We start from the raw sequence: 15,178 nt of genomic DNA, 5'->3' as shown, positions 1-15,178 counted from the left end.
TTTATTACACCATTATAAGAGTACATGTAGCATTTTTAGCTAAAATATTCAGACATATTTTGACACAATATCACTCCTACCTCCACTGTGTGTTGTATTAATAGTCGTAGCATTTTTCTTTGGCCTGACTATATATACACTTCTATAAGTCGTGTTATATGGTGCAGGCATATAAAGGGGGGTGCAATAACGAAGATTCTTTTCAAACAGATGTACAACAAGAAGAAGGGGAACCAATAACAAATGTATACCCAAAGTCATTATCGTTGTTAGATGTGTATATAAATAGGATAAAGCAAGAAACACATGCAAAACACTGCTACTCCAATCTATTCCGCTGTCCGACGATCATTGCTTAGTCTATCTAGCGCTATGTTGGGTGCAAAGTTTAGTTCAAGCACATGGAGTCCGGCTTGTGTTAATGGAAAGAGTCAATGACAAGTGTGCCAATAACAGTAAAGACTATCGATGTATGCACGTCCACTTCTGAGGATAGAAGGGATATTGTTTACGTCTAACAGGTGGGAACCAGCAGTGGTCAGCTGTGCAGCTAGAGGATTCTTGGGGATGGCTGAAGAGGTCATATGGAAGGTGAACGGTTTCTGCAGTGACAGTTGTGCTGCACACATTTCAAAATTAACATGGCTAGAGGCCAGTGAAACCCCAGTGAAGGTACAAGAACAGACAAATAATTAAATGTGCTTTCAAGGAACAGGAATTGATCCAGTGGGGATAAACGAGAAGTGTAATGGAACCCTGTATATTCCAGATATCAAGAAGGCCACTGCAGCGCTTATATATATGTATTGGACTTGTGGCCACCAGGCACACATGAACATATTTCCATCATCGAGGGGCACATGTTTCGTGGCCACTCTGCACTCAGCAATTGTAGTGGTACCTGAAGAGCATCTTATAATATCATAGAATATGGACATGCAACCATCTCAATATCCTACTTTCCCGCACCCTTCACCAAAGTGGGTGAAGAGACTGCTCAGGAGACAGAAGAGAAAATCAAATTATCTTTCAAGATACTCTTCCAAGCTAGTGAATGAGATTCCTGATCAGTATCGTTTGTACAATCATGCAGAGGTGTTCTTTGCATCGATGTTGGGGCCAGGAGTGCAGGCAGCCGCTAATGCTAAGGGGCTGTTAGTAGTCTGATGGGAAGTGATAAAGCTGGCCAATGATACGGAGCAGGGACTCAGTGCTGTCAAGACTAAAATGAGGGCAATCCGACTCATGACGCTCCATAATAGATATGTTCTCGATCTGCTCACAGCCATGGAAGGGGTGGTATGCCAAAAAATTGGATCGTCATGTTGCACCTACATCTCCCATATGATGCGGAGAACAGATCTCTGAACCATATCATAGGGGCCCTGCACAAGCTGAAGACGAACATGGAGACAGATGGTAGGATTGAAGAAAGTGACTAGTTCAATAATATGTTTTCCTGGGCGGCATCTTGGATAGGGGCGTTAGTGAAGATAATGGTCCCGATTGTTGTACTCCTGGTGATGTTTTGCATGTGTCATATGATGCTTCAATGTTGTGCAAAGACACTCCCAAATAGTGCAATGTTGATGGTTACAATTGGGGTGAGCAGCGCATCTCACGGTACAAAAGACGGGCAGGCCCAAATGAATGGCAGCATCCAACACTGTATGGTTAGGATAGAACGGAGCATTGATTCCCCCCCAGGGACCGTGACAACTCTGCCCCCAGACCCAGAGAATTACATCGATCATTGGGTAGATTTAGCAGGGGATCGAGGCTGTATTTATCTTACCTGTACTCCAGAACAGTATGCCCAGGCAGGAGGAGGTTTGTGGGATGTGTGTCGGGTTTCAATACCAAAGGAAGGAACATAGAGGTATGAGGAAGGACAATGAATGGCAGCAGAGTTAGTTAATGTAGGATTAACTAAAGGGGGGAATGTTGGGATGCATGTCCAGCTCCCCTGTCCCCCCCAACCAGTTCAGATTGAGAGCAATAATGTTGATGTAGGGTTAGCTGGTGGTGGGGGTAAGGGGTAAAGGGCAGGTGTGCATGTGGGATCAGAGCGTATAGTAAGCATAGGTGCTGTGCAGATTGCAAATCCACGATTGTGCACCGCCTGTTAGGGAGAATTTTCATTTCTGTGCCAAATCACTTTAACTGTGGAGACCCCCAGCTCTTTTTCTGGACTCGGGGCTATTTAATATTAACTTCTGAGTGAGTGGGGCTTTTTTCTCACTCTCGCATGTTGTTTTTCTGACTAGAAATTGTGTGTTTCTTACTGTTTAATGGGGTCTGGTAAACTCCACAGGCATCGGCTTTTTGCATTGTGACACCCAGCACCTTTTGTGCAGTGCCACTGGGAAGTCCCTTGGACTTCTCTCAATGTTTAACTAAATTTTCTTGGGTGAACTACTGTTCCCAATAATAATAAGATGACCCCCTGTCTAACTTACCTTTCCTTTTGTGGGTTCAGCACACACCACCCCATGTGGAGTGCTGGGGGGTTACATAGTAATTACTTTATCCCACTCCTCATGTGACATTCTGTTACACTAAATCACTTGAATAGCTGGTGGCAGTGGTTTCTTTTTTACTACCTTGTGCCATGTATCTTCAGGCTGAATCCTCATCTGCAGTACAGCAGCAGAGGGTGACAATTCTGTTTGTTTCACTATTTCTTGTCAGTCCGTGCCTTCTGGGCTTTAACTCTGTTTGAATTGCGTTTGAGTCCTTTGTGTATTTTGCCATTGGCGGGCTTCAGCCCTGAAACCCGCCCAGGCTCCAGTGTGTCTGGAAAGGCAGGAAGAGAGGGAGGGTCCCAAAACGTCCCTGACCTTTGTCTCTAGGTATGCCTGAGTGAAAACAGTTCTGATTGGCCGGCTGGTTGGGCAGCCACCCTGCTGGGTGATCGACGGCCTAGGGCTGTGAATGAATGGGAACTTGTTTAAAAGGCGAGGTTTTTGGGACTAGAGGCAGAGAGGACCACTGGACGACAACATCGGATGAAGAAGACGTGAAGAGACGGAAGCAGCACCCTCCTGGACTGTGAAGTGCCAGGTGAAGCCTTGCAGCTGTGCTGACCCCGTTTTCGTAAGACCCGCATGGGACGACTTCCTCCCTTGGGCTGGTGGGCCCAATTAGCTGTAACTTACCAAGGCTGCAGAATACCAATACCCGGGGACCCCTGACCATCATCGAGTGCATGGTCTTCGAAAGTGCGAATCTGGCCAAAACTTCTTGGTCACCCAGAGGACCCTAGAGAGGCAGGAAATCTTCATCCAGAGTCCCCTCACCAGAGATCAGGACAGAGGGATCAAGTAACTTCTAACCGGAGCTGTTCGTTCTTCTTTGGTGCTGAGAAAAAGGTGCCAAAACCACAAGAACCGCTGAATCGAGGAGAATCCATTGCTGTCGAGTACCTCTCTCGAGTGCTGCTACAGTAGCCTGCCAGACGTCTTTCCTTTTGTAACCACGACCAAGGATCGGGAACAAGGGTCTGCTACACTGCAACAGAAGGGCATGCACCTTGAACAAATTCTTCAGTTCTCAGGGACTGTGGGGCTTGGGGTACATCAGGATTTTGCTATTTGTGGTGCTTCCTACCTTGGAGAGCGTTATTTTACCCTCTTTAGAGTTGACTTCATCTCAATTGCACTGGCGTTTCAGCTTGTGCTTCTTCCAGGTGACTCCTCTTGAGTTGCTGTGATTTTCTATTTGAACTACTGACTTTGCTAAAGCATTTTCTAAGAAGAGAGCATCTGAACTTTGAACTAGCCCATTGACTTTGGCTGTCCCGGCTCCCTAAAGGCCCCCTTCTGAACCTATTGGCTTTGACAGTGCTTGTCCCTTACAGGTTTTAATTTTTGAACACTATTATCGCTAGGATAAAAAAGACTGCCTAGATCCTCTGGGAGAATCTAACTGTTTTCTAAGTACAAAGTATGTTCTGATCTAACTATAACCTTTCCCTACTTATAACTCAATTTTGTATTGGTGATCACAAATAAGTGTTAGTACTGACCTCAAATGACGTCACTCTATGTGTTGGAAAATGTATTACATATGATAGTTACTCACCTGCCTTATTGGGATTAATGCTACTATTAGTTGCTGCTTTTAACAAAATATCTTTGTGTGTATATTCATAAATATGTATAATGTAACTTTAAGTGCGTTAGTGTTTACTTGGATACTTGTATTTACTGATTTCATTGTACAGCTCTACAGCTCACATTACCCCTCTTAAGATAACCCTGGCTCCTCAGTAACACTACCAGCGTGTGAAGTACAGGCCTATAACAAAAGGTGGGTTACCTAATACCAAGAGATAAGTCTTATGTAGTACCACACCAGTTGGACTGCATCAATTCTTACCCAACACTGGTGGCTGGTGGATTACAGTGACTATTGGTTGTACGTGTGCCCAAATAAACGATCCATAAGGCTAGCTCCACCAAAAAGTAAACTAAACTTGTAACAAAACAATGCCAGAAATTGATAATTTTAATGAACAGTCCCTTACTGCACTTAAAATGGAACAATTGAAAGATGTATGTAGAACAAGGGGACTGAGTTTAAAGGAAGAAAAAAATGAGTTGATTAAAAAATTGTCAAATTTCTAAAAACCTGGGAGTAGGCCCATAACCCCTACTCCCAACATTGATATGGAAGAAATTGATGAAAATGATAGTGTAGAGCTTAGCTCCAATCTGCCCAATGGGTCAGAAGGTGAGGAGGATCCTCAAAGAGTGAGCAACTCCCCTCTCTAGCCTTCTCCCGTACCTCCAAACCCTCCTATCATGACCCCCATAGGTCACAATGTAAGCCCAGTATATCTCTCACTTGAAAGAATGAGACAAACTAGAATTCAAGAAACTTGCAGTCCAGTCTGAGGACAAAGACAAGGAGAGACTCCTCAGAGAAAGGGAAATGCAGTAGGAGTATTATATGAAAAGATGTCCCTTTATTATGCTTCCTTTACAGGGTCTTCTCGGTCTACTAGTCCCAAGAAACCTCGCCTACCAAAAGAGGCTGTAAGTATGTATGATCCTTAACTTGATGTGTTGGATTGGTTGAGTACTTTTGAATTCACTTATGGTTTGCAGAATATTTGTGGGTATGATTTAGTTGCATGGATCATGTCTAGGCTCTCCCAGAATGGTTGTGATGCTATTATGGAGTTGAATGCTAATGACAGGAAAGATTATGGACTAATCAAAAAGGTGCTTATTGGCAGATTTGGAAAGACTCCTTTTCAATACCTTAAAAGGTTTAGAGACCATAAAAAGATAGATGGTACCCCTTGGGGTACCTGGGCTTGAGAATGCCTAAAAAACCTAAGATGGTTGGGTTAAGGGTTAAAAGTGAACTCCTTTGAACGAATGAGGCATTTGTTTTTACTAGAGAATATTTTTGATGCCTGCTCTCCTGAGCTGAGACAGCACCTGGCTGACTCTAAGGAACTTGATCCCAAGAGACCTGATCAACCTGCTGACTTATGGGTAGCCAACAGGGCCACTCCTAAGTATTCTGGGACAACTCAGAAAAAGGATGAGGGGGAAAAGGCACAAGAAAGACAGTAAAGAAAATTCTAATCCACCACCTAAAGAGGGCCACAAAAACCATAAGGGTAAATTCCATGGGAAACCTTACAGGTCCAGTGAAACATCTGGAGCAAAACCAGAGGGAAGTTACCAGACACCCCCATTTCAGAAAAACTTTGGTAAATGTGTGGACACTATTCACAGAAGAACACCCGGAGCTCCTATTCTTCTAAAAAAAATCTTATCTTCCCAAACATGTTGGCAACATTAAGGCAATATACCTTATATTCATGGCACTTGTTACTCCCATCATTAAGTGCACAAAATCGCCATATTCTGATACGTTGTCAACCAATGTCACATTCGCTAACATCGCCTAAAGACTGGTTACTGTTAACCATCCAAATCTCACTGCACATAGAAAGAAACATGCTAATAACTAATGTCCTGTATGGCTTCCAACCACTTAAATAAGATCAAAATAAAAGGTACTGAAGGGAAGAGGAACTATTCCTAGGAACTATTCCTTGAATGAGTTGATGGCAAGGCTTGTACCCTCATTCCATTTGACTTCTCAAGAGCTTCAATATGGTAGAACAGTGTGTTTGCCCGACATTCACTAAAACTGGAGTGTGGGGGGAAATGAGGTGTTAGGCGCAGCCCCTTCAGTTAGAAACTTCAAAAAAGGTATTAAGTCCAGAAAAACCAAACATATGTTCAAAAAATAGGAGACTGCCATTGTACGACTTGAGAGAGGTTGTACGATTTAAAACGAGGACTTCCAGTAGTTGTGCCTAAGAAGTCTTCTAAAACATGCTGAAAATATTTATTTTCCTTGGAGCATTTAGGTATTTTGAATTGCACGACATTGGAATCACGTCCAGATTTTCAGGCTTGAAATTGTATTACTTCTTCCCCCAACGTGTTAGCTGAAGCTTTGGTTGTGAGGGGAGTGGGTGACTTTACTTGTTTCTCAGTATTTCCTGAGAAACTGCCAAGCAAGTCCAACGCTGGCTATTCTCATCAAGAAGCAGCCCTATCAAGTGCAGACTCACTACAGGATTATCCCATTTGCTGGTCTCTTTCAACAACTGTATTGCCCCATTTACCAATATCTTGGAAGCCCTCCACTTTGTTAATCCTTATGCTCAAGACACCCATATCTATCTCCAACTGTAAAATGGCTATGTATTTAATTGCCTAAAGGAAGTTCAGTACTTATTGCAACTTAGCGGGCTCTCGTAGACAAAATATATATATACACCCAGTTTAGGGTCCCAGTGGTACTTTCAAATGTGCCTCTCAGCTGGATATCTTCACTAGCTTCTCCGCAAACTGCAGTCTTTGGAAGATGTTCAAAAGTGAGCTCTTCTTTATTCTACAATCAAATAGAATCAACAAGAAGATTTATATCCACCTAACCCATCTTTGAGGCATCATTGCTTTACGATCCTCAAACAACTACCGGAAGCATTAATGGAAGCGCAATGGATTTCTGCAATGCATTATATATCAGTCTTACAAAATGAAGCACCCCAAATGCCAGTGTGTACAGGAACTCACTTCATGGATCATCCTTGTAATACGATTCTGTGATCATACAGAGTCTGCCAGAAAAGCTCTTAATTGACTACACATGTAAGTTACAACAAACTTCAAGACCCTGTGCCCAAACCATAATACACTTAACCCACACACCCCAGCAGTCTCCAAGCACTATGATACACCCTGATCCTCGAGATTGGTTTTCTGGAACACAACTGTTAACCTCCTAATCAAATGAAAAGGTTTAGGAGCCGACTATTCTACATTTATGGATATTCCATATGAAGTTAACATTTTCTTACATTATAGAACCTTGTAGAATTCACGTTCACTGGGGGTCTTTTGGGGCTGGGTCCAGCAGAGACCAAAAGTGGGGAAGAGAATAGAAAGCACAGAAGAGATTTTAAGATGCTAGTGGAAAAACAGGACGAGAAAGAGAATGAAGGTGGAATGGATGGTTGTACCATTCTTGGGCATGAATAACCTACTTCCACACTTAAGGCAACTGAAATGTCCTTAATTTCCACAAAGCACTGAATACCCACAGCTTCATGTGGCCTACCCCCATGAGACCCAAGAAGCTCAAATTGTCCTCCCTTATCTCGGCTATAACTACTTCTTCAGCTGTTGGGTCAGCTTTAACCTTGGATTTGTCACATGCCCAAGACCAGTCTATCGCCGAAATATGAAGTCTTTGGCATCAGTTTAGCCCACACAAAACTACAGAAGAGTTTGAACAACATCAGTCAACCATCTTCAGACATCATTGGAATGCTTGGGATGCCAACCTTCCATTCCTTTATCCAAACAAAACAACCTGTTACTAAGCATGTGGGAACCAAGGATATCCGTTCCACAGGAGGTGGGAACTCAGATACCTGATTCAGATACCTGTTCCTGTTCATTAATGAACTGGACATACCTTTTATTGCAGCTCACATTTGCTGAGCGTTTTAGGGCTGGCCAGTCGTGGTACTGTGTGCGAGGGAAGTGGTCATATGTGTAACTGAGTAGGTGGTAATTCACCAGACCTAAACTAGCATGTGAGGACTGGATAAATGTGTAATGGACATACAGGTGGTCAAAATGATCTGTATACCGACATGATGGGTGCTGTCAATACTTGGAGCTGGTTATGTGGAATGTAGAAATATCTGTTATTAAAAATGTTATGGGTGTCCACAACAGTTAATTAAAAGGAATGAACTAGCTCCAACAGTCACAGAAAATGAAATGGCTGTAATTGGGGATGGTAGAACTGGTCAAACATGGCATTAGGAAATAGGCAATACCTTAAAGGCATGTGAAGCTAGTCATAGTTTTTGGGTAGATAATTATTTTCAATGTGAGGATATTTTCAGTATCGAGGAAACTAGTTAAAATGATGTACCCCTTATTACAGCACTGTGAAAACAGGGCAGGTAATTGTATCACTGTCTTTTGGTGAATTGGGTAAATGTGTCTTTAATGTGGAACTGTAAAAATTCAGAATATGGAACACGTTACTTACCTTTAACTATTTTTCTGTAGCATGGGTTTGGCATGGATTCACATGCTCACGAATAGTCCCCGTCGTCAGGCTGGGAATACTCGGTAAAAAGAAAAACAGTTTCACTTTCACTTATAAACTGTATTTCTCCTCTAAACCAATCACTGTCCTCTGTGTCATACTGCTCCCATCCAATGCCAGTCCTCTCCCGAAGCCCCTCCTCTGGCAGCCATCTTCAGATATGGTAAGCATGTAAAGTGGCAGTATGACCAAGAAGAGCTGCAGCGGGGTCAGAGGGAGGGTTTGCATGCGAATCCAGGCCAGACCCATGCTGGAGAACAATAGTTATGGTACGTGACTGGTTCCTTCTCCAGCATGGGGTCTGGCATGGATTCACATGCTCATGAATAACGAATACATAGAAGTACAACATTGCACAACCATGGGAGGTGGCAAGGCTCAACAGAAGCAAACAACTCTTACCTCTGTAACAAACTCACCTCAAGCGAACAGGTTGTGTATCACTGCCTGGCCGACTCTGGACTCCTCTCTGAATTCTCTGGCGACGCATTGGAATCTTGTGAAGGTGTGTGTAGACCTCCATGAAAACCTCCCGGCAGATGTCCAGCAGGGTCACACCAGACAGAAACGCCATTGTCGCAGCGATCGCTTTGGTGGAGTGGGCTCTCCGACGGTCGGGGAGCGGTTGGTTCACCAGCCGATGACAGTACATGATGCAGCCGGAGAGCCACCTTGAGATGGAAGCCTTGGACAAGGCCTTCCCATGGTTAACAGGACCAAAGTTCAAGAACAGCTGGAAAGTCCTCCGGAAGCCCATTGTGCCTGTCACGTTGAACTTCAGAGCACAAGCAATGCCCAGCTAGTGCAAGGCACTTTCAGCCGGTGACAAAGGCTTCGGGGAAAAAAACAGTAACACCAAAGGCTTGGTGAAGTGGAATTCCAACAGAATCTTCTGCATAAAAGAGGGGTGGGTCCACAGCAACAACCTCTATTCGTGGAAAGTCAGGTATAGCTGTTTGCAGGACAGGGCCTGGATCTCACATACACTCCTAGCAGAGGTAATGGCCACAAGGAAAGCCGTTTTTCACGAGAGGAACTTGAGAGTGGCCCGATGCATAAACTCAAAAGGGGCCGCCATGAGCCTCATCAGCACCACGTTGAGTTCCCACGCCGGGGCAGGAGCCTTCACCGGCGGGAAAGATCGAATATGTCCTTTGAGGAACTCCTTGACGAGTCGATGAGATCAAAGTGACGATTTTCCTGAAGACCTGGTATAGCAGGAGATGGCCACCAGATGAACCTTGATAGAAGTGTACACCAGACCGGCCTTGGCCAAGGAGAGCAGGTATGGGAGAACCTGCTGCGCTGTGATCCTCAATGGGGTAATATTCTGCGACCGGCACCATGTTGCAAAGCACTAGCACTTCAAAGTCAACGATGCCCTGGCCTTGGCGAGGATTTGTCTGCAGTCTGCCGGCAACTCGTAGCCACCAAACTCTAGGGCTGCAGGAGCCTAGCCTTCAGGTTCAGAGACCTTGGGTCATGATGCAGGATAGCACCTCCTTCTCTAGTGAGAAGGTATGGAACTACCGGCAGCTTGACGGGAGTGACGACGACAGAGAAGGTCCAGATACCAAATCTGATGCAGCCATTCTGGGGCGATGAGTATCATCCTGCATCAGCACTGTTTGAGTGTATTGCTGACTCGTAGCAGGAGAGGCAACAGAGGAAACACGTACAGAAACAGGCCTCCCCACAGGAAGGTAAATGCGTCCCCCATGCTTCTTGGTTGGTGGAATCTGCTGGCAAGCTTCTGGCATTTGGAGCTTGCCACAGTCGCAAACAGGTCTATCTGGGGCTTGCCCCACTTGACGAAGATGCGGTTCACTTGGTCCTGCTGAAGTTCCCACTTGTGGCAGGAGTGCACGTTCTTGCTTACGGAATCTGCAATGGTGTTCTTGACTCCTGCATAGGCAAAGAGAAACGAGAAACATCTCTTGACAGCACAGCGCCACAAGTCCTGTGCTTCCCTGGAGAGCGCTGGGGATTGAGTGCCCCTTGTTTCCTGATGTAGAACATTGTGGTAGTGTCAGTGAAGATCCTCACCACCTTGCCCTATAGAGACGGAAGGAACGACTGGTCATCATCGGAACTACAATCCCCAGAAGCCTTAGGGATTTGCTCTGCTTCCACCAGCTCAGGAACAGAGAGGGAGGTGGCCGATTGTCTGCAGGTGTGCTTAGCCAGGTGCGACCAATTAGCCAGCCTCTGTGCTGGGCTGGGCAGTATAAAAGCTGCTGCCTGCAGGGGCTCATTCTCTTGCATTAAGAGTCCTTCCAGCACCTTTTTGCTTCGAGCTACGTATCTTTGTATGCGGTTCCTCTGCATTGCAGCCGATCACACTCCGCTGCTTCCTTCCGTCCTTGCCTTCCAGGATCCAGCCTTGCAGCCGATCACGCTCCGCTGCTACCTTCCGTCCTTGCCTTCCAGGCTCCAACCAAGCAGCCGATCACGCTCCGCTGCTAACTTCCGCCATTGCCTTCCAGGCTCCTGCCTTGCAGCCGATCACGCTCCGCTGCGACCTTCCGCCCTTGCCTTCCAGGCTCCTGCCTTGCAGCCGATCACGCTCCGCTGCTACCTTCCGCCATTGGCTCCCAGGCTCCTGCCTTACAGCAGATCACGCTCCACTGCCTTCAACCTACAGTCTTCGTCCGCTGGGCTTCCAGTCTAGCAGCCTTCTACAGTCCTCCTGCAGCCTTCTACAGTCCGCGGCCCTACTCCTCTGGGCTCACTCCTTGCTGCCCGGCCCTTCTGGGCTCGTTGCCGTGCAGCCTGCTTCACTTCGCTGCCCTAAGCCCTTTCCCTCGGGGCTTCCTTCCTTACAGCCCTGCTCCTTTTGGGCTTGCCCATTGCTTCCCTGCTTTTCTGAGCTTTCTACCTTGTACCCTACCGTCCTCTGCTATCCACATCAGTATACCTTAATTGTTTACTTTCAGTTATTACAGTTCCCCTGTTTCCTGACTGCTGCTCCCTTGCTTTCTTCCTTGTTTTCAACCCTCAGTTCTTTCTCCCTATCCAATCCTGTTATAGGGCTTTCCCTTCATTTCCTTCTGCTAGTTTGCTATTCGACTTCCTTTTCCCTGGATGTATCTGTTAGTGTCTTCTCTTGTACTGTTTGTAGACCCCTTGTACAGAGCTTGTCTGTTGGTTTCCGTCAGGCAACCTCTGCCCCTTCCCTTGTCGAGTTTCTATGTTACAGACACCCATTGCTGTTGTTCCAAGCCATGAGCAAACAGTATAGGCCTCTGTTATAGCAAACTGTGCAGAAGGTTAGAGTTTTCCTAAGGTTCGTGGAATACTCTTTTCCTATATCTGCATACACCCCAAGAGGGAATCTATTCTGTACCTTTTCCCTTACTACACTTGCCTTCTTTCGCTCTCCTTTCTTTCAGCTGTGTGTGAACTATTCTGTCCACTTTACTTTGGCACAACCACCCAAATCCTTCCTGGGTGTCCTGTGCCACTCTTAATAGAGTGCCATCCTTGACATCATCAAATGCACAAATGATTTGAAATAGTATGTACTTACATTTCAATCTGTAATAATGTGCTAACATCTGGGCTATTAAATGCTGATATGAACAATCTGATGAATTGAGGCTATAGTATATTGCAATAGAGAAGAGTACTAAGCGGTATTAGCAGTGATTTTGGAGAGAGTAGATGAACGTCTAATGATTGATAATTGCGGTGTGTTGGCACGTGCGGATGGTCACTATCAGGTTTCTGAACAAATATACTTAAAATAAATGCACCATAGACCACGCACCATCAAATACATTCCTTATGGAGGATACCTCCACGCAGCTCTCCAGATGAATTACTTTTAAATTATATCTACTTTCTACATATCGCATGATGAAGGGAGCTTTTCAAATTAACCATATTCCACTCATGTGCTCAGATATTGTTTACAGCCATGGCTATACACTTAAAATTTGAATATTGGCAATTATTACTGGTGCAATGTGCTTCAGAATGCGCCATTTGAAATGTATTTTCTAAACGAAATCCTCAGAGGAAAATTCCCAAAGCTTTAAAAAAATTCTCTATAATTTTGATCACCGTTAGAGTTCAAGTTCACATTTGTCCGCAATTTCTAACACGTCTCCTTTCTAGGAATTCTGAAGCATATTTCTTTATATTCTATCAATTTAATGTTTCAAATGATAATGTCCCTATGTACTATCAAATTCACAGTCACTCATTTGTCCAAGCATTCACTGGAAGAGTCTTCTGCCATATAAAGTTGTATTTAAATTAGAAACACTTATGACTAATATTACTAGTACAATGTGTTTTGAAATGTATAAACTGACAACGCTCGTTTTCCAGAAACCATAAGAGAGAGAAATCCCTGGAAGGTTGAATTTATATTAGATCTTGTTCTGACTACTTTACTGGCCAAATATACATAAAAATATGTTTGCCATTATTTTCTCCAAATCCTCTGGCTGATGGTCCCCAAAGTCACTGCGAACTTGCCTTTAAATCAAGTTTTTGTTTGGTCAGTTGGTGGTTTCGTGTGCCCATAACATTTATATTTTACCACCATCTTCCAAGAAATTTGGAACTGAACACACCATATGAGAATAGAAACCTCCTTGGCAGCCCCATTTCAACTTTTTTTGTTGTGATTTCTTGGGGCCAGACTCGCCCCACCCCAAAACAAATACTCCTGACGATGGGCATGCTAGAACTCTGGCTCACCCGGTTCTATTCACTACCATTTCCCTTCCCTGCACACTTGTTTCCTCACCCCTAATCACTATGCCATCACCCTTACCCCGATTCTCAGCCCCAACCGCCATTTCCAGAACAGGGTGCAGTGTTGCAAACGTCTACAAGTAGGCCACATCCACAGTCAGTACATTGAAAACTGAAAAAAAAGATATGCACTATGACTGCCAATATATCTAAAGGGCTACATAACAAATGCTACCAGGTACGTTGGCAAAATATGCAATCAGATCGGATTTGAACTAGCAGCGATAGACAGAAGATACATGGTGATATTTGAGTTTTTAATGTTTTGATAGCGGGCAAAAGGAATGAGTTTCGAGGATTCTTCTGGGATTGGAAAAGCACGATTAATATTTTAACAAGGATTTTATTTCTTTATTCGGATCAGCAGTAGACAATAGAGCAGATTCTACTCCTTGCAACAGATGAACCAGCAGTAAACTTACTTTGCTCTTTCAACTATTACAAGTATGTTTTAAGGAACGTATTAATTCCAGTGAAATAATTACTTTACCCATTTATTGTATTTCAGAGGTCCAGTGAATCCCATGGCTTCAATTATTTTAGTGAAGGCTCCAACTTCCTCTTCAGATGGCTGTAGGTTGCCCTTTGTAGTGCATACCTAGGTAAAAGTACAGGTAAAAAAATTAAACGATATCCGGAAAAGGGAACTGTCCAGTTATATGCTGTACCACCTGCTTCCTTTATTTTGCCAGCTGAAATATCGTCAGTTTCAGAAAAATAAAACCCCTTCCACATATGTTACTGAGCTGCTGACTATTTTCACACACTAGAAACGAAAACCTTCATACGTATATTGTAAAAAAAGAGTGAGCAAAGCGTTTTGCATCTACTCCGTCATCAAACATGGGCAAAATTGCAATAGAACACAAATATATTGGTGTAAGGTTTGAGACCTCAATGCAGTGAAATTAAACCAAGTAAACTTTGTTTTTACAGTTTGAAGATGAAATTACTTGGGCACAAGGTTAGGGGAATTGGGCATTGAAGTTTCAAACTCGTAATGTGACAAGAAAAAAAGACTTCTGGTCTACAGCAAAAATTGTTGGAAAATGATTTATGATTGTCTGATGGACTGGATAACCTCTAAGAAAGTGCTACAAGATGCCTAAAATGGGTTCAGATAAGGGATAACGATGAGAACAGTTGCTCATTACTGAGCGAATAACTAGCATGTTTGTCACATGGAACTAAGTGCAACTTTCCATTGCATTAACAGAGTAATCGAATGGAGAACTCTGGCAGAAATGGTAAATCCATTATGCTTAATTCGATATTGCAGGAGTTACACAGCAGCCTGTCAATTATGGCAGATGTTGGCATAAAAGATGCATTTAGTAGGTCATTTACCACACACACATACACTAAACAAGTGACCAAGGATTTTCCACCTTTTGTAGATTAAATCACCAGTTTTCATTATGCAGACAACGTGATCTTCATGGCCTGCACATCTATCGCACCCCAGAAATTGGTGAATCATTTTGTAATCTATATTAGGGCGAGTTATGAAAGTCAACCTTACTAAATATCTTGGGTCATGCCTTTGCTTGCCAAAATCTACACATTTTAAACCATGAGGAAAAACTAGAATGGGGCACGCTTTTTAATTTTAAGTTGGTAAATTACTGGCGAGGTTCCCTGTTTGACCCTGCGTAATAAATGGGTGGTCATAGGCTGTGTACCACTCAGAACTCGTGGATGCTAGACCGGAAGAAGGTAAATGGGACATCTCACCACCACCCTTATT

General features: G+C 44.0%; 1 protein-coding gene across 4 annotated transcripts in view; it reads right to left on the bottom strand.

Moving 5' to 3' along the window:
* UQCC1 (ubiquinol-cytochrome c reductase complex assembly factor 1) overlaps positions 1-15,178 on the bottom strand; it is a 999,068-nt gene that overhangs the window by 813,403 nt on the left and 170,487 nt on the right. For all 4 annotated transcript variants that reach the window (XM_069652211.1, XM_069652212.1, XM_069652210.1 and 1 more), the window contains one exon: positions 13,922-14,029. In XM_069652211.1, the coding sequence (XP_069508312.1) occupies positions 13,922-14,029 (108 nt within the window). The remainder of the gene's footprint in view (positions 1-13,921; positions 14,030-15,178) is intronic.

The sequence above is a fragment of the Ambystoma mexicanum genome, chromosome 3p (genome assembly GCF_040938575.1).
Source record: "Ambystoma mexicanum isolate Mex_15411 chromosome 3p, UKY_AmexF1_1, whole genome shotgun sequence".
In the NCBI taxonomy this organism is placed as follows: Eukaryota; Metazoa; Chordata; class Amphibia; order Caudata; family Ambystomatidae; genus Ambystoma; species Ambystoma mexicanum.
This window is presented reverse-complemented; position numbering and strand designations above follow the sequence as displayed.